The 21,318-nt window shown below is 31.6% G+C and overlaps 1 protein-coding gene across 1 annotated transcript in view; it reads left to right on the forward strand.

Annotated features, from left to right (window-relative positions):
* Positions 1 to 3,464: 3,464 nt before the first annotated feature.
* Positions 3,465 to 21,318, forward strand: part of LOC130898737 (runt-related transcription factor 3-like) — a 61,808-nt gene continuing 43,954 nt past the window's right edge. The window contains exons 1-2 of the mRNA XM_057808221.1: positions 3,465 to 3,620; positions 15,859 to 17,128. Coding sequence (XP_057664204.1) covers positions 16,762 to 17,128 — 367 coding nt within the window. The 5' untranslated portion in view covers positions 3,465 to 3,620; positions 15,859 to 16,761. The remainder of the gene's footprint in view (positions 3,621 to 15,858; positions 17,129 to 21,318) is intronic.

Genomic DNA, 21,318 nt, shown 5'->3' on the forward strand with positions numbered 1-21,318 from the left:
ACGTATTTTTGAATATATAATTACCGTCTATTACCCTACCCTACCTATTCTAAAATAAGAACAATTTGACTGCGACAAAATTAAATGTAATTGTTGATTTGTGACAGCAGTTATACTCGTTGATCCACTTTCTGATTGAAAGAAGGGGTTGTAAAATAGGTTGTAATAGCATGGAATTTTCAACATAACATCGAGATTGCAATTGAAATCATGTTTCATTTTCGGTCAAAGCGCGCAACAATATTAAGGTTTATCATTGATCATACAATCTTCCTACTAGTACAATAATAACATTAGAAGTTAGGCTGGTTAGATTTTTTTATGTAAAAACTTGTGTATGGAGTAATTTAACGTTGTGATATGTCAATTGAGATTGGTTGAAGACATTTTTTATTTTGATACTGCAACTCTTTATGTAGGAGGGTGATCTGTGAAGTACTTAGCCTAGAGAAGAAAGATGAAAATTTTGCATTTTAACCATTCATAGTACAATATAATCTTCTTCTTCATTCGTGATGGTTGTAGTCAACTGTTTCTTGGTTTCTGTTGTCTACCACTGGATTTATATTTTGTAGATTGTCAGGAAACGAGGAAGAAACTTTTTTTGCATTCCAAAAAAGATGATTTCATAACATTCAGATAGAGGCAAGAGAAATAGAGCAGAAGTCAAACAAGTTTGACAGCATAATAAGTATACATGGAAGTAGTGGAAACGAAATCCAAAGAATAGTCCTGACGCAAATCGATTTTTAGTCATTGTATTGAATATGGTCTTCAGAAAGAATCTCAAGAAAAAAACACCTGTGTCAAATCTTTTTTCTTAATGGGACCGAAACATGGACATATAATAGAAATATGTTTCAGAAAATCCAAAAATCAAAATTTGTGAAGAGCCCAGAGAAATATCCAAACACAGAAGGAAATGGATACCCCTTGTTAACAAAATGGGAAGAAATCCACATAACTTCGCATAAAGAAAGCGTTCTTATTATTTAACTATAGCTGCTGAAACTCCTTTCAGGTTGCCTTTGGTCCAATGAAAGCTATATGACGATGATTCAAATATATTTCATTTGATCTATGAAAACCTAAAATGCTCTTCATTGCCAATCCCAATTGGATTCGAACGATGATAGAAATTAAGTGTGTAAGTAATACAATCAAATCCAAATGAAAACCTCATTAGCTCGCGGTACATCTGAGGAGGTTATATGGACCGAGTTACTGCCAAGATAAGTAGTTTTCTCTTTTATAATTCGAAAGCTATTGAGGATTAGAGGAGCTAAGAAAAAAGGGCGTCTTTTTATTTTATCTAATGCTAATTCATGGAACGTGTTCAAATCAAACTCACTCGTTTGATTTTAAACTCATACAGATATTTATTGCTTAACAAAAATGAAATATCAATTGGAGAAACATATTTCTCACAGCTAGATAGCAATAAAAATGCGAAGGAAGTATTTTTACTCATTATTTTATAACCTTACTTCCCTGGCAGGAGACTCAGTTAAAGTATATAAATAACTGGTACTCAGATACTCAGATGTAGTAAACAATTAATATTAAATTGGATACCACCAGCTTTTTAACGAACGACGTTAAAAGTCGTGAAATAAAAAAGGTGGAAATGCTGGAAACCTGATGAATTAAATTGTTAATTAAAATTGAACAAACTAATACTATCCCTGGACACGATTATCCAAATCAATTTTTACTGCTGTAAACAATGAAAACAAATAAATTTATTGAAAAAATAATAAATTCGCAATAACTGCGATTTATTAGATATAAGAGCGGGACTTATCTTCGGGATGGTTGCAGCCCTCTTCTGGATTCCCAGATGCTGGAGTTGTATTTGTTGTTTGTGATGGTGCACTGGTTGAATCCCTCCCAGCCTAGCAGCTGTAGAAGGAAACGGGAACATAGATGGAAATTACTGAAGAAGGAACGAGTAGGTAGAACAGATTGGAAATAAAAGAGGAGCTTATACTACTAGCATTTAAAAAACTGAATTCATATTTTTTCAAAATATAATGAAACAGGAATCTGTTCTATTCTATCCGTTTGGTTCCCAAATAGAATTTACACGAAAACTACTATGGAAAATTTAATTTAAACAAAAGAAAATCAATAAAAATATGTGAAATTTATATATAATGATAATAAAAAAAGCAAAGCTAAAAACATATTTGAAAAACGTACAAGCGAATAATATGACCATAAATTTAGTGAAATTCACTTCGATTTGAGTACTGGAATAGGTAGAGGACTATTTCGAATACATTCCGAGGTTATATTGAATTTCTCCAATGCAGTGTGAGGTCGATAAAAATCAATTTCTTTAGAAACTCGAATGTTCGAATAAATAAATCAGAAGTGACTACCGTGCCGCAATACGTGAACGAAGGAATATTCAAAATTTTTGAAGAAAAATGTAACAAGTCAAATAGCATATTAAAATTTTAAAGTTTAATAAACTGTATTGTATCACAAATTGAAAAATATGCCTCCAATGCCAAAATATATGTTATATCTGTGAAGCAAGTAAACTTCCAATGCCTCGGCAAGAAGTTTCTAAGCTGAAACTTCTACATGGTACTTTCTATTCCTATATCGTCCTTGTAGTATAAGATCAACAAATTTTAGTATGCTTAGAGTAACAATAATACATGGCCACTTCCAATGATTAAGTTTTTGAAATAAAATTATTAGAATAATTACATTTATCTAACTCACTCTTACTTAGGATTTTGTTTGGAAAATATTTCTTCTCGTATTGTACCTACAATCGTATTTATTTGGTGTAAGTTATCCGTTCTTTGTTATTTTAGTCAATGTGATATTGGACAACTATTTTTTGGGGCCTCGATATTTAGATTTAGCTTTGAAAATGCTTGAAAACACTTTGGAATATGTGAAAGTCTCTATACTCAGAGCAGATTAATCTATATCTTACATGTAATATCAGAAGAGAATATAATTTTAAATATTGCCAGTGGCAATTCTATGGCACTGTATATATACAATCATAATCTCTTCTCTAATATTAATTCATTCAATCCAATTCATTCCAATTATGTCTCCATCCATAATGAGGCTATCGGTACAATTCCAATTACCCCCATACCAAAAAAACACCTGACGACGCAGCGAGGCCAAGAAAGATGGACATAAAAAGACGCCGTTAGAAACTTCTTCCAAGAAAATGAGAAAGAGCGAAATATGTTCGACGCCTTGAATAAAACAAAGACGAAAGACCGTAAAAAAGACGAAAAGACCTTCATAAGGGTTGCGCGCTTGCGTCCCACCCTGGTAAACCTCTAAGAAACGACTCTGGTTTGAGGGTAAAAATCCGGCGTCTTTCCTGGTTGGCGGCAAGAGCAGCGGTGGCGGTTCACCTCAACATGCTCCGCCTTCTCACCCACCGCCCCACAACGGCCCCCTCACTACTTTTATACTTTCTTAATGTCAGAATAACTTCCGTCGCGAAAAGAACCGTCGATAAGGTCACTCGCTGTCATTTTCGCGGATACCGAGTGCGCTATTTTCGAAGTAGCTAATTACGCGGGGGTGGTGAAAACTGAAGGTGACTCTCGTTTCTAACTACGGAATTCTTCAAGGTATAATGTGATTGTAGGTCTCCAAAACATTGTAGTATTATTAATATGAATCATCATGAATGAAATTGAAGACGCATTTCATGATGGTGAATTTTTAATAGTATTTCTTCTTCTAATTCAAACAAATGATAATAAAAGTGATATTCAATTCCAAATTGATATTAGAGTCAACAATGTACTTGAGTTAAGCCGTACAGAACATAAAATAACAAAAGAGTCTACTTATATCATTGTTGAGAACCTAAATTTTTATCATTATCTCTCAAAATATTCTATTATAAAATTTATATCGCCGATTGAAGTTTAATGGTTTATTCATATTTCTGAATATTGTCTTAACTTATGAAGGATGCGCATGAATTTAACTCCCAGAATTGAGTTTAGTCAGAGAAATTTCAATACTTACATCACTAAATTTTTGATAAATTAGCACAAAGGGAAGTTTGTCATGTCAAGTAGGAAGGTCTTATGAAACAGTAAAAAAATCAGTAAAGTTAAATGGGTTTCACTCGTATAATATACAACTTTTTGACGGAAATTTCGCCAGGAGTATTTGGTACTTTCCATGAAACAACGACGATATTTCTAATTAAGAACAAAAACATTTTACGTGTTTCATTTATCCAGGAAAATCTAATAGTCACTTTTATTCCAATAATTTTCAGAGAATCGATTTGGTGTTAACTACTAGTTCAAAAAAAGGAATAGGAGCTGCTGTGAAAATAATATGTTACTCATTTCCAACAACTTGTAGCTTTAAGACATTAGGTTAAGGATTTTCTAGCGAGTGAGTGGAATTTCTAGATTTTCCTCTATGAGGGCATCCAGAATCGATTGTTCATTAAGTGGCCTCGACATTTCGAAAATTTGGGTAGCAGTTTATCAGTTGATAGTTAAGTACTTCAGGAAAAAGTTCTTCTAAATATTAGAAACTGAACTTCACGAAGAAATTGAGAGATTTGGATAGAAAACTTTATTCACATTATTTATGTATTTTTCGCTGTAGAACACCTGACGGTTTTACTTGATCGCTGCAAAAGCACCAGAAGTATTTTTAGATCTTTGGAATAAGAAATGACTTAACCATTTGAGATTTTAGGACTTGTGTCTGCCCCATCTAAAGTTAATTGAGTTAGAAAACAACCTACAAAATGTTCATCTTGAGAATATGAGTGCTGTCGCTTTACATACTCGTATTTTCCATTTTTTATTAAACTCATGATATAAAAAAAGTATATTTCAAAACTGACTCCCTGCAGTTAAGATTTTCGAGTAACTAAATTGAAAAAAACTATTCAGATATTTGTTTTTTTACGTTAGCACATGAAATAATCAATTTTGATATATAATTATATGAAATATGGATAAAATTGATTATAAATTCATAAATTCTCATCTTTAACTCGTTCAACAAATGATGAAAGTTTGAGATGTCTATAAGTACAAACATGTACTTCTATGAGTCTCATTTTATGTAGTAGTTTCTCATTATTTAGTTTATTATAGTATTATATTTCAATATAATAATCTCCAAAAACAAAGAAATTTGACAAATATCCTCTAATTTCTTCTTATTTTCTTTTCAAATATTGCGTGTCGATCACCAATTTCTTTTACTACCTTTTGCTCTTTCTTCTCCAATTTTCCTGTATTGTGATCATCCATTTCTTCCATTTTAAACTCTTTGAGTATTTTGCACCTCTCTTATATTAATTAGATTTACTTATCCTAATCTTCATAGTAATTGAGCTGTTCTTTTTCTGTTTTGTTGCTTTGTTTATCATTCTTCTTTATCCTCTCTCAGATTTTCCCGCTTTATTTTCTCTCAAGGGTTCAATTCTCTATTCTACTAATATCGAATCTAAATCAGTTAATCGAAAATACGTTTACATATAACACTTCACATTCACGTTTTTTAATACTGAACACACTGTTTCCAATACTACCACTACACCAACACTCACAAGTACACTGTTCGAGGCGCGTTTTGATAATCAAGTTATTCCACAGATTGAAGATTAAAACATTTTTTAAGGCAATAGTAATACCAAAAATTTTTTAAACTTTACTGATTAAAATGGAAGGACGTTGTTGATAATATAATATTGAATGAAAGTATCATTTATCCATCCATTTATCACAACAACAACAAAATTTGTAATTCATACTGTCTTATAGCCAGCTAAATTGAGAAGAGATTGGACAGTTATAGAATGGATGCAATAATTAAGTTTGGGTTCTGTTTTTCAAAATTTTAAATATTGTGAGACATTCATGGGTTCTCAGTCATTTACAGGATCCTTAATATTCTAATTGAGCCTTTATTTTAAAGATGTGATATATTAGTTTATAATATGATTGAGCATGAATCAATTTGGATAAAATGATTCGATTGATAAGCTTATTGCAACACTTGATTGTATGCCTCTATCTAACTCTGGACCACTTCACGTGAGCGTGGAGGGCATGATAATATGAATAAATCTTCAATTTCAAAAACTTATACGAACCACACCAAAAAAGAAAAATAAGTAAATTTTCATAAAACTGATTGACACTACAGTCACACAACCACGCAAAAGTTTTTCCTCACTCTTTCATATTAAAATGTATTCAAGATTGTATTTGTTTTGCTTCGACTTATAGTGGTAAAGGAGTGGAAAAAATATTTTCTACGGATCACCCAAATCAAATGATTCTAATACTAGTTATTATTATTCCAGATTTTTTTTACAAAAATAATGTGTTCAAACTGTATCAATTTAGAAATATTATATCATCGATGATGTTGTTAAATGGCAATAATGTCATATTGATGAGGATTTGATTAGGGGGTGTAAAGTAGCACTATCAAATTGATCATTGAGTTATAGCGACTGCTAATTTGGCCAAGAAAGTGGCAAAACATCTGTAAGGACTAAACGTTACAAAATATGTCTTGGACTGCTATGCCCGAATCCCTTGGCTACTTTCAATGAATCTAATAGCCTTTTTGAAAGCTTTTTTTCCAATTCATGTAAAGTTCTAATTGTTGTAGAAGAATCAGGAACTTTCTGTGAGGGAAATGAATCATTATTTACCATCGATTTCCATTACCACATGAGAATATAATGTTTCTACTCTATCCGATTTTTCTTATTGAAAATAATGGATAGACTTTTGTCAAGTCGAATTCTAGTTTTTGAAGAAGCGAATGAAAAATCCCCACTTGTTGCCGTTAATATTAATTGTAATTGGGGAGAACAGCAGTCTGTGTAACTATATAGTCTAAGTTCCTCACGAATTAGATATTGGAGAGCAAAACAATTATGGAAAAATTAGCTACAATTTTACTGAATTTTATCATTTTGAGAAATCAATGCTAATAATACCTTCAATTAAATTAATCTACAGTCATTTCTTGATAGTGATATTCACTCTACAACATTTACTGGTTTGTTCTCAAACGTTTTTTCTTTGACTGTGACTACTTCTCATCAGCTATCTACCTAAAAATACACAATCAAGATAGTTACCATATTGTTAAGACCAGATATTTTTATTCAGAACATTAACATGCACAGGTTCAGTGCACAAATTAGCATTTTGATGTGCTACTTTCCATTGCAAGAATTCTCAATTCGAATTGACAGTGCCGGATTAACCTAGGGGCTTGGGGGGGCTATAGCCCCGGCCCCAGGTCCAAGAGGGCCTTATAATTTGGAAATCATTGTGTATTTTTTGATGTGTTGATACTACAAATCTAACGTATTGATATTATTTTGTGAATTTTTCCGGGTTTCCGAATTCCTTAAGGGGGCCCCGTCATTATTTTAGCCCCGGGCCTTATAAATCTTAATCCGGCCTTGTGAATTGATATCTAGATATCTGTTTTTTCACAACTAATTAATGTATAAAAGTTTTCAACGTATCAAAATATGACATTTATCAAATAAATTTACAATTGTAAGTGCTCAAACTGCGTTTCATAAAACACCAACATGTCATAATGAAAAATATATACAGAAGATGTGAAAATACAGAAATATATATTCACCCCACCTCATCGCTACTCAGAATCTATAATTTAATAACATTGGAAACACATACAAAATATTTACGTTTATATTTTTCTAGCAACGATATACATTCTTTCGGATGCCTTATTATCACAAGATAATGTTGAAATTGGAACAAACAGTATCAATTAGGTTCATAAGGATATATTTTCTCTGCTCACAAATATTTTCAATAACTGTAATAAATTTCGTGTTTATTTTACGAGTATAGCACAATTATATTAACATTCATGTATATTTTTATTACAGAACAATTGTAATTTTATTATGTTCATCATTATATTGTACTCTTGTTATTCGGTTTCAGTTCATTAATATTCTCATGTATGATGAAACTTTTTGCTGTTGATGGCTTATAAGAGCTTTTTGGACATTTTGATCCGGGATACTGTGGATCACCTATCAGCTGATTTCTTCTAAAGACATTTCTGAACATCGCGCTTCGTTATCAATGGTAATTTCAAATTTAAAAACCAACCTACCTTTTACTTTTATTCTGTTAGTTCCGTGCGTTAATTTATAAATTTTTTTGTGTTCATAGACTTCAACTTTAATTGTCTGATAAATTCGAATTGTTTTAATCATCATCATCTATATTTGGACTAGCCTAACTTGAGTTAACCGTATCTCCTGCAATTGCGTTGGCCACAGCACCGCTCTCAATGAAAAAAGAAATAGTCAAGTTGAGTCCTGCGGAAGGGTCACAGGAACCAAAAAAATTTACGTAGAAAATGTAAATAAAGTTTTTTTTCGAGCAAACGTTTTTCTCTAAAATCAATATTTCCGAGATATTTAGTAAAATTTTTATATTTTTGGATAGGGCTGAGGGCAAATGAAGCTGAGTCGGTAAAAATCTTTTCAGAGATTATCTTCTCTAGTTAAGAACAAGTTTTGACAGAAAATACTCTTCAAAATTGGGGGTTCCTCTTTTCGAACCTAAGCCCGAGTTGTATACATTAATTTTCAAAATTGAAGAAGCAGTGAAAACATTAAGTCATCTTTCACAAAATTGCACTTATTGTCAAATTTTATTAAAGTTGACTGTAATTTCTCATTCACCACACTTTACAACAAAAGAAATATTTTTCAAAATAAACAATATAATGAAGTTTTCTGAAGTATGACTTGTCTAAAATTTTGTTAGTTTTTACTGTCAACTCAAATATTCTCGGGTCGTTATTGATTTTGAATCCAGTTTTAAGTAAAAAAAGTATGAAACCATTAGAGATACTGATCCATCCAAGGTACTTTTGTTAAATGCTTCGGTAGGCGGCAAAGACGAGGCAGACTGACATTCTTTATATAGAATGGACAATTAACGTAAACGTAATTGCAAATTTGTTAATTGATTTTAGAAATGGGATAGAAGACTACTTATAATATCGAGTTTTCCAAGGCAGCAGTTCCCAGTAAGGAAGCAGCAGTTGTTAATGCATTGTATTGTATCTGTAGTCTATTCGAAATTAGACACAATCAGTCACTTTATCATATGCCTTCTAAAAGTCGAGAATAGTCAACAGGTGCAATCTATTATATAATGATGACGGGAAGTTCGAATTGATTCAATTATTCCCATATTGAATACATCAATTGAATTATATTACTTAGTAGACATTTTCAATTTTTATATTTCAATTTCATCATTTTTTCCCATATAGATCGAACTCATGTTCCAAAACAATCAATATTTCGTAATTTCATATTTTCAACGGTTTTCATTCGATTTTTCTTGAATAGTTTTCGATTCAAGCTCCATTCAAAAAACAACTTTTTACAATTAAATCAGTTCGACAAGAGCCGTAGGAAGGCATATCGGATATCAAAAGAACACAAGGGTTGTAAAAGATGAATCACAAATCAGCTGATTTGCTTCCCCATTCCAACTTCCACAGTTAACTGGACCAAAACGTGCGTCGACTGTCAAACGTTTCTCTTTTGCACCCCAGTTTACAGCTTGGCGTAAAACAGGGGTGGCGCATTAACACGTTCATAAAAATGAAAGTGTTTCATCCCTGAAATAGATATTTATATTTTTCAAACGAGACTTTTGTATCTTTTCTGCGGTCTATAATTGCGGTAAAACTATCCTCAAGTTTAGAGAAAACAACATTAGTAAAATGAAATAATATGTGATATACAGTGTGTGAAATGAAGATAACAATGACCTTTTCTTATTTGAATCGGAAATCAAAGAATCTTGTTATTTCTCAATGTCCAATCACACTTACCGAGTAGATCGGATCAGCTACACAATGGACAAATGGGTGATTACATTTCTGCAACGGCTATCATATCAATTATTTTAATAGAACAAACTGAATTAGTTTTATAAGAAGAAATAAAACTGAGTTCCAGATAACAATCTGGTAACAACAAAAAAGGGATGTCAACAATTTGGGTACATGTGGAAACTGATTACAGCAACCTAGTTGGAGACAGTTGGTACTAGCGAGTGAATTAGTGGTGTGATGCCACTCGGTAGAAACAATTGACCAAAAAATAATGGGCCATTGGTAATTAAGCCATTACTACAACATACAACAAATATGACACAGTACATGATAGATGTAATTGGGTTTTAAGTGGGGAAACTCCAGAAATAATTTTTCGTTTATTAGTTCCTTCACTTTGATGGGAAAGTTCTCGGACAATATGAAGATATATTAAAAAGTTTCCCCAATAAAATCAAAATAATTATCTTAGGATATTGTAATGGTTGTTATCAATTATTTCAGAAGAGTGAAGACAAAAAAATCACCATATTTGAATACCTGTAAGTCATTTTCACAGAAGATGAAGAGAAAGTGAAACCTGGGTAATGAAACAAAGTGTGGAATCATAGCAGCAGAGATGAAACAACTACGGAAAATGGCCGCAAAAAATCAAGATGAAAATAAAGAAATTAAGTGATTTCAAAAAAGTTTTAGCGGGGACCAAAAGGAAAGGAAACAAAATAATAAAAATCGTTTTTGAATAATCAGTATATGAAAGATTATTTATTCTATGTGATAAATATTATGGAGATTTTAAATTGATTGTATTTTTCATGAGATATGTCATCTCAAAATAGTATTGAAAATGATTTTGCCCTAGAAAAAACAAACAAAAATAGGTTGCATATCAATGTAAAGAATAAATGGTCCCGAGCAAGCGAAAACAAACTTTTCGGCCAATGATTACATCACATCTGATCAATATTATGCTATTTTTCTGACACGTTTTGATATTGAATCACAGCTGTAGTAGTTGTAGACAAATTAGCTAAAATTGTTAACGATTTATTGCTTTTTCCACCAGATTAGTTCCAGGAGATTATTTTCTGTTCCAAACAAAAATGTGATGGTCTGGTCAGAAGCTATTAAGTATAGTGAATAAGACAAAAATTGTTGTGTATGTAACTATGTAACGCCTTATTAGAATACGTTTCGGCTTCGAATATCAAATCATTAATTACCCTATACAAAGTAAAAGTTATGAAATATCAAAATAAGTTTTGTCTTCTTGCTATGAACGTTCATTAAATATACAACTATAGATTCTCCCTAATCCTTCTCTGTTTTTAAAGCAACCCTAGTTTACAAGTTGAGAGAAAAGGGCTTCTGCAAGTTGGGGAGACATGGCAGTGTCATAAAAAAACTAATTATGTGATAGAGGAGTATTATGTAACACTTGTCTCAGACGTTAGCACGTGTAGACTGATTAATGATAATGCTCAGATAGTTTTCCGTTGAAGGGGTTTTTAATAAAATTCTTCAATATACCCTTCTGGTAAAGCTTGATATTCCATTGATTTTGCAACGATGGCAGTTTATTATACCTAAATTGCAGAAAATGGAGAACATTTAGATACATTAATATATCAAAAGGTCCACGAAATGAGAAATTGATATGAGCATTTTCTTATTGGGAACGTGGCAATTAAACACCAAAGTGGAATAACTGATATATTTTCCGAGCTTTCAAATACTTATGTATTCATCGTCTAGGACTGACATTATGGTCGAATACAATATAAGAAATATGTATGAATGTATAACAATTTCTTGTAAAAATTTTTAAATACATAGGATTCACGATTCAATATTTAAATTGACGTTGATAGAAATATTTTGAAATTTAATGTTATCCATAGATTAAGCAATCAATATTAAACATCATTCACTTCAACTTATCCTTATCTAACCTAAAAAAATTCAACGTCATTCATAAACCAATTAAAAATTAATAAAAATATCTATAGTAACCAGAATGAATATTTCAATTGATAATATTTCTATCAACGTCAATTTGAATAATGAATCCTATCTTAATTGATTATTGTAAGTAGAATTTTATTATTGTTATACATTTATACATATTTCTTATATTGTATTCGACCATAATTTCAGTCCCAGATGATGAATACATAAGTATTCGAAAGATCGGAAAATATATCAAAGTTAGTCCACTTTGGTGTTCAATTGCCACGTTCCCAATAAAAAACCGCTGGCAAAGTTATAATATATATATATACAGAAGTGTACTAACTTTAATAAATTTCCGACCTGTGGAATACTTTCTTTTGGGACTGAAATTATGGTACAATAAGTTGTTTTAGGTTTCTTCTATTTCAATATATTTTTTTTTAAATAATTTTCAAAGATTGACGTTCCGGCTAATTCTTCGTAAAATATTTTGATTAAATATTCAGCCTCATTCATAAAGACCGATTTCCAGATTTATTTGGATGTTTCAGCCTCTCCTTCATGCAAACTGCAATCCTTAATTCCCAGAAGTGAGAGTGTTTTGCCAGAAATACTCTGAGAGCGCTTAGGTTATTCCTGCTTGAATCTATGTCGATTTTTCACAATCGTTGTTTCAGTGTTACAGCTTGTAGTTTCTAACACCGTTTATAGACTCGGTAATGAATGCTCGGCTGCGGTTCTATGTTTTCTACAATTCCGTTCAATATATTTATCTTCCAGAATAAGAAAAGCACAATTTTATTTAGGGGTTTGCCGGAAACTATAATCGGGTGAACCCGATCACTGAATGTTCGGAAAGTAATCCGGATTTCGTCCACTGCGTTTTGGAAACTGAACGAAGTAATCCGGCCAGAACATTTGTTAGGATCCTTTATGCTCTAGTATGTCGCCGGTGAGCGTTTTTGACAGGATAATGACCGTAGTCTTTGGCTGTTTAACATATTACTAGGTGAATCGCTAATTAGTAAGCTATATAGTACAACGAAATTGAGGTTCATAAACACAGAAAAAACATAAAAACACAAAAAAAATTAGAAAATTAATTCAGGAAATCATAATAAAAAACAAAGGTTTTTGCACATTGAGTTTTAAATTTTTAATCTCACTAAATATCGGACGTAAAGTCGGATATAATCCAATTGTGGTACATATATTACAATATACGACATTATTGGTCATTTTCTGCCATTATCATTTTATTCCAAATGAAAAGTCTGCATCTCAGCTTATTTTTTCATAGATTCACACTCATGATTTTTAGAAAATTTGTTCTCATATTCCATTTGTAAATTGACACTATTTAGCCGTCTATTTTGTTTGCAACTACTCAACAATTTTTGCTTGAAGTGAAAATAACTAGAGAGTTGACTATAATTATTCAAATCCCATTTATCCAACCTACAAAAGGTATGTTCGACTTCTAAAACTTTTTACAAATTTTCTCGCGAACTGAATTCACACAAATAGATTCTAGTTCTAGAAATTTAGTTAGCTATGCCGAATCTGTACGGGCAATACTCGAAATCTAAGATGAAGACGAAAAAAATTATGTATTACATTTCGATTTTTCATTTTTTCTTTAAATCGGACCACACGATTTGGCTGTTTTTTCATTCGTTTATTTAATCTGTTTCATAAGTGAAAAATGCGAAACGAAAAATAAAAATAAGTGTCCCATTTGATTCGGAAAAATATTTTATCAAAAAAAGAGAATAAATTTAAAACTCATCAAAGCAATACATTTATCTGCGAAGCCTCCATGATTTACTTTTGATATGTGAACGTTATGACATGATTTTAATAAGTAAGCTTATAAACATAATTGATATTTCATCACATTTCTCCGATTTCCCTGGTGATAAAAATAAAAGTTAATAAACCATCTATTACAAGCAAAAAAGTAACCAAAGTTGCACTATGAATCAAATCACATTTATCTCTGATATCGAGTGAAACTGACTAGTGATTTTGAAAAAAATTCGAATCAAAGAAGTATGATCCTTCCACATGTTCATCTACAATTCGGCCATGAGTATTTAATGACTACCTCCACGAGTTCATACCACATTTAGATTAGAACGGATTGCATAACGATGAAAACTATATAGATTACACATCCGTTTTTATGAAAATTTCACTCATTTGCAAAAAAATATTCCTTTGGCGATTGATTTATTCATTTGTCTTTTAAAATCATGGTCACATAGACCTTGAAGGAACTGGATATGATAGGGAAGAAATGGTTTCCAAGAATTCTTCAAACGGTGCCATGATAAATGATTTGCAATTGAGAAATATCTCTCACACTAACACGCGGATTCTCTTAACAGTAATTTCTTCTCATTTCGCTACTGAAATACTGGCCTCAATTACTGCTACTCTTAGGAAATGAAACATACAAACATAGCACCAAATTTTACAGTAGACACAAAAAACTTAATTGCGGAAAAATTGGATCAGTATTTGTTTTTTTCAGTGGAGGATTGAAATAGTGACCAGATATCAAATTGAAAAAAAATATTTGTAGAAAACCAGTAAGCAGTGTTTTTCTGTTAGATGCGCTTAGAAATTATTTATCTAATGGTATCAAAATGTTGATATAGGAAAAAAAATGAGTTACGTGATTTGCGACTTAAGTTCTTGATACGTATAAAAAATAATAGTCTTGAAAAACAATTGTTATGCTCTACAAACACTAGAGTCGTGTTAAATTTGAAAAAAAGTTATCACAATGAAGAAAGGAAGTATCGAAAATGTTCATAAATAGCTAAAAGATCTTAAAAATCCTCTGCGGTCAAATAGTCATTCATTAACAAACGTTAATTATCTGAAATAAAATAGAAAAAGTAATGATAGTTAGATTGCTAATCTTAACTAAGATAAGTAACTATTCAAACTTATGACACAATTTTACATAAAATATTTTTTAATATTTCAAATTCATCTATAAGTCTACAATAATTTTTAATATTACAGCTCTATAGCGACGGTTTGTTAAACAAATTTTCTGTTGCTGCATTTACAATCTTATCGGCAGATGTTAATATGCTGCTTAAGAAACTCAAAGAGAGCTAAATATTTAAATGAATCGGCAACCAATCGCTATTTTTTCTTAATCGATTATTCTTATTATATTTATTTAGAAGCAAATATTTGTATATTCACTGAATAAAGATAAATCAAATTTAGAGTAAAACATACACTACTCTGAGTTGGCACACAGAATAAAATAATACAATTCACACTTTTTTCTACTCACTGCATGGATGATATTTCTTTAAACCACTTTCATATTAGCTACTTGAAATATGTACATTTTTCAAGTACTTTATTTTCCCATTTTTGTGCACTCAACAAAACAAAAACTATTACGAATAATTTTTAATTCAATTTTCGCGTGTTTATTCATATTAACAACATGATTTGACGATAATTTGACCAAAACGAGCGCTGTGATTGATTCAGTTGTCCCCACTATATACTACGCCCACTGCCAACAGGTTAATATTTATTTAATATCAGCATAATAATCTGTTTTAATATAGGAAATTTGGAATTATATAACCCAAGATTCTATTGCTGCTATAAAATACAGGGTGTTCTGTTTGAAAGAAGATAGAAAATGTAAGACACTCCAACTACATAAATTTGATTTATTTTGAATCTTGAATGACTCTGTAAAACGTAACAAACCTCATATCGAAAGCTTTAAAAAGTAAGCATTCCGAATTCGGTATAATATAGTTTTGTTTGATTATTTAACGGAGTTTTGCAACACTCTGTATAGTTAGAAATAACTTCAAAACAGGTACCTTGAAGATATTTACATAATTTGTTTGATACATCCTATATCCTTATAATAAAAATACAGTGTATTATTTTAAGATGTTTAACAATTGAATATCGATCGCCTGATAGTTTTAATTTTTTTTCCAGAATCTGCATCCGACCGTCATCAAAACAATATCTTTAACTCTCAACTGCGCAATCGTTCCCCATTTTCACAAATCAAACAAAACCGACATTGCCGACTTTTTTCAAGAAACGTTCGTTAAAGTTTTAATCTAAAAATAAACGTTGTCACACGTCCCCGAAGCGAGCGAGAAAGGACATCCAATTAAAATCGAATCGCTAATGAAAGAGAGAGAGAGAACAACACGTAATTAGAAAAACAAGTTGCAGAAAGAAAGCACAGGATGGAAAATATGGAAAATGTGGAAAGTATTCACAGGCGCACATCTGCGGCATGCCACCGGACCGACTGACTGTGATTTTTCATCATATTTTGCACTTTCGACGCGCATTCAACTTGGAAAAACCAAGCTGCATGCTTTTTTAAATCAACGCGTATCAATTTATCAAAAGCACCGCACTCAAAAAGTCACACGCTGAGTTTACATTTTGTGTATCATCGAAAAATCTCAGAATAGAAAATAAATCAAAGAAACGTATGGTTATAGAAGACGTTGACATATTATGCTTGTGTTTACGGTGATATATTGAACACTTTTGAGTTTAGTGACATTAGTGTGTGATAACATGAATCCTTCTCAGCTATTTTCAATAGCATTTAATTATTAAATTATGAGAAATATGGTAAGAAATAGATTTTCTAAATTTAAAGACGGAATTCAGGAAATATAACAAGTAACGCACAAATCTAAAAAATTTAAGTCGCAGTTGCAAAATGATAATAACCATTTTATAAAATGCTTCTATCATACATTATTTGATTCCCAAAGAAGATATTCGGAAAATAATAATTCATCGTCAAACTAACTCGTTGTTCTTGTTTCGCAACATGTCTGTTGATGTAGAACTGACTCTAGATTCTTAAAAATGCACTTGGGGAGTGAAGTTTCATCAACAACTGGTCATTATGACCGAAACTACGGTAACCTAACGGCTGAAATGCTGGCTGAAAGAACCATAGATGGCCTTCTTGCGGAACACCCAGGTGAATTGGTGAGAACTGGTTCCCCGCATGTCGTGTGCAGTGTTTTGCCTCCACACTGGAGGTCAAATAAGACATTACCTCTTGCTTTCAAAGTAGTAGCATTAGGGGATGTTGGGGATGGGACAATAGTGACAGTGAAGGCTGGTAATGATGAAAACTATTGTGCGGAGTTAAGGAACTGTACTGCTGTGATGAAAAATCAAGTAGCCAAATTTAACGATCTTCGGTTTGTTGGAAGGAGTGGCAGAGGTGAGTTGAATTTTTATCATTGTATTCAAAATATATCTTTGAGAAAATCAAAAATGATTTGCTTGTGTACTTAACGCATAAGAATTCCCGTTCAATTAAAAAAAATACGCATCAATAAAATAATCGATTATCTTTTGGAGAAATGTTGTTATCCTTTAATAGTTTTATGAATATAAAAACATTTTATTGCAGCACTTTAGAAGTAGTAACTGTAGTTGGGCCTAAAATGTCGCAATATACCACAAAAAATATAGTCGATCACTTTTCTTCAAAGTTTCACATTATATTACAAATATCACTTGAATGTATAACATTATGGTAACCTCAACTACCCACTTCCGTATGTTTGGAATCATATTATCAGATGTTACACAGTTTGGCTACTTAACCATTTTTATCTATTTTAAATTTTTTTGATAAAATTTACTTCCGTGTTCGTTTGTTCACGAACATCATACGAGGATAAATTGAAAAATTCCTAGTCTACTATAGAACGAAACAAAATTTCAATGTCGAAATATTTTATTACTCAACATATTCTCCTCTTAATTGGATACGTTTATTATATCGAACCTGCAACGCCTCCAGACCTCTTAAATAAAATTTTTCCGATCTTTTAAACTTTTTTTTTAGTTAAAGAAAGAGATGGTAGTCGGAAGGAGCCAAATCTGCTGATAAGGAGGCTGTGTACAGGGACGTTGTTCTGTACAAACAAAACACCTTTGGATAGCTTTCCAAATCTTTTCTTTTCAATTTTTTCCCGTAGAGTGGTCAGTAATGTCGAATAGTAATTTCCAGTTATTGTTCTACACTTATCCAAAAAATCAATCATGATTACTCCCATGGCAATCCCAAAAAAACAGAAACAAGAACTTTTCCAGCAGATTTCTCGACACTAAACTTCATAGGTCTTGGAGAACTAGAGTGTCGCCATTCCATCGATTGTTGCTTTGTTTCTGGACCGTAGAAATGTACCCAAGTCTATTAATCTATTAATAGAATTATACTTATAGAATTATACCAAAATATCCGCTCCTTTTTTCACATTTCAATACAGTTCAAATAGAGTCTGGGTTTTTCAATTATTTTTCTTCTTAATATTTGTGCGCTATCGTTTTATTCTTATATAATGACATGGAATGTTCAATAATAATATCCACGAGGTGTCTTCTATGAATATGAACTGACTAAGCTGTAAGTTCAACAGGACTATATAAAGTTTATACGTGATAAGGACATGTTTTATATGCGTCTTTGAACTCACAGTATATATTAGTAAATGTAACTTTCCAATTAGCATATTCAAAAATTGAAACTTTTGTGAAAACTACTTATAGTAATTTGCTTCACAGTATTATTATATTTTGTAATTTTTGTGTTATTTGTTTCTTCTTATCAATAGAAGTTTTTGATAACATTTTCGATTGTATCTCTATTTCTTGTATTAATCAATGACTGTAGACTACGTAGTCTTGTCCACTGCTCGCGATTCCGCAGCCAGGACATATTCTTCCTTCAGATTTCTCTCTGGTTTTCCATATTCCATTCTATCAACAAATGCAAGTAGCTCAGTATTTCGCATTGTATGTTCCAGAAAATTCGTTTTTCACTTTTCATTTCTTTCAATGTACAACTTTCTAAACTTGGCATTTAATGAAAAACCTAGAATGCCTGTCGGGTTTGTTGAATGTGGCATTCCATTCCCTTCTCTGATAATCAGTTTTTGAAAAGCGAAATGTACTTTTTGTCCACTCTTCTTATTGGTTTTGCATAAAATAGTTTCGTAAAACTTACAAACATATTTTCAGTAGAATTATTTTAGAAAAGTATATCATCCTGTAACAATATTATCAGAAAATTTATAGGATCAGCAAAGTAAACATATAGGATATACCAATCTCCGGACAACGTTTGATATATGGAGTGTTTTAAGATCCATAGCTCAGAATAATCTGAAACCATATGAGAAAATGATAGCGACAAGTTTCCGTTTTTCCTATATAAAGTTATGGAATATAAAGTTATTGATTGCATTAGTTGGCGAATCTGAAATATCTCTTCTTCATAAAAAACGGCAGTTACACAAGCATCTACAGGTTTGTTATCTCCTTTTGAATAAAAAAGTATTTAAATTCTGTCCTGTCATTATTTTTGTAGTTCTTCTGTACTAAAACCAGTTATTTTATTTGCACATTGCACCAGAGGTGGTCAATCCTCCCTCTCCTATACTGATCCGCGTGCACAAGAAAGCGGTGCACGTTTAACTCACGAATATAATAATCGGCGTCGAAATGAAACATTGGGTAGACTGACTGACATTAGCGTGCAATCTGTGAGGACATTAATTTTTTTATTTCTTATTTTGGAGAAAATAATAGCAATTAAACGTATTGAGCAACCGAAACCAGTTGTATTGAATGCGAATATACCTAAACGCAAAACAGAAGCTTATGAAACTGGTTCAGCGGATATAATGTAAGCAATAGTCTTCACTGCTTCCCATATTTATTATTGGGAAGTGAAGAGGCATCAGGATGAACAAAATGTGAGGTTACACATTTAAAACAAACACAAACTTTTCTTAGAAGTACATTGGGTGAAAATTGGATGTATATATATATATACTCAATTTGGAATATAACCATTATTTGTGTATTGATACACTTTCACTTTCCACAATTCACTAACAGTAGTGGACCTCCTGCCGCCGCTGAGTATAATAAGCTACAGAGTGTTGATTTCTCTTAAGGCATTTTGTATAACGTAGGAAAACCCTATTTCGAAAGTTATATGTTTGCTTCGTCACAAATACTCCAAATATTTCCAAAATATGGACTGCAAAGATATTCACTATGTTTCTTAAAACATTTTTTGATGTGGAATAACCCATATAACTTCTCGTGGGACTAGTAATCGAAGTAATACTAAAATATATTCGAATTGGATTTTTTTAATTAGTATAGTTGAGTTAAAAGCATATTAAGGTTACACATAGTTTATTAAAAAAAAATTTTTTGATTTAGGAAACAAGAAAATCGTATCATATTCCATCTATTTGCCTTTTTTTGGTATCGCCGGCGCCAGTCGACACTCGGATTCTCTCTTAACATTACTCACATTTTTTTCTAGACCATTAACATTCAGATCAGCTTGGGGTGTCTTATCTTCCCTTGTCTTTTATGTCGAAGGTTTGAATATTCATATTGATGTTTTAATATTATTTGCAACGACACACGCTACAGCACATTTATTAATATTGATACCAAGTTCTCCATTATTATTAAACTAATATTTATGGACCATATAATTTCTATATTGAATAGTATGAAGTGAATGGTAAAAAATTTTGAATTAGGATGTAAATTCAAATAGCTTGGACAAAGAGGTTCGATTTACATTTTAATCATATAATTAGAAGTTATCTACAGTATATCTCTCAATGTACAATTCACTATTGGACTTCAATTAACTATGCAGTTTATAATTTCTACATAAAACGCACGTAGCAAAGTGAATCTCTTTGAAAAATTTACATTATCAATTTATTGGTCAAATTTTATAGTTTTAATATTATAATGCAGTAATAAGGTTCTGAAAAATATGCAGTGTGAGTCTGAAATAAAATCGATAGTTGAAATACTTGTTGTTAACATGCTTTTATTAGTATGACCTACACGGTTGCAAGTGACGTTTTGGCCCCCTACTTTGAGCAATCAGATTAAATTCAAAACTATGCCCACTTGTCAAAGACTTTTTTTATTTTTCGAATAAGAGTAGGAAAGATGAGCTAGTGGTCGAACTACGTAAGAATTGGAAACATCGAACCATATTAAAGACTTAAAAATGATGAAAAACACGTTTTAAAAATGAGTGACATCAATTTCAAGCAAGTAGATTATGCGTCAAACTTAAATATAGTGCAAAATATCGACAGATCCCGGAAATTACTCTATTCAGATCATAGGTTGACGACAAGGATGATCGAGAACAGTAGAGGCTTAGCCACAGCCGATTTTGAGTAATGAATTGCAATAAATGTGTTTTTGTCCTGTGACCTTCTGATTATTTTTGTTCTCCAAATTGAATAATGGATAATATATGCATATTACAAAACTTTAAAACAGCTTTAACCAACTTGCTGAAAGCTATCTTATCCAGTCACAGGTCCGTCATTAACACCCGCATTACCT

The sequence above is a fragment of the Diorhabda carinulata genome, chromosome 10 (genome assembly GCF_026250575.1).
Source record: "Diorhabda carinulata isolate Delta chromosome 10, icDioCari1.1, whole genome shotgun sequence".
NCBI classification, from domain to species: Eukaryota; Metazoa; Arthropoda; class Insecta; order Coleoptera; family Chrysomelidae; genus Diorhabda; species Diorhabda carinulata.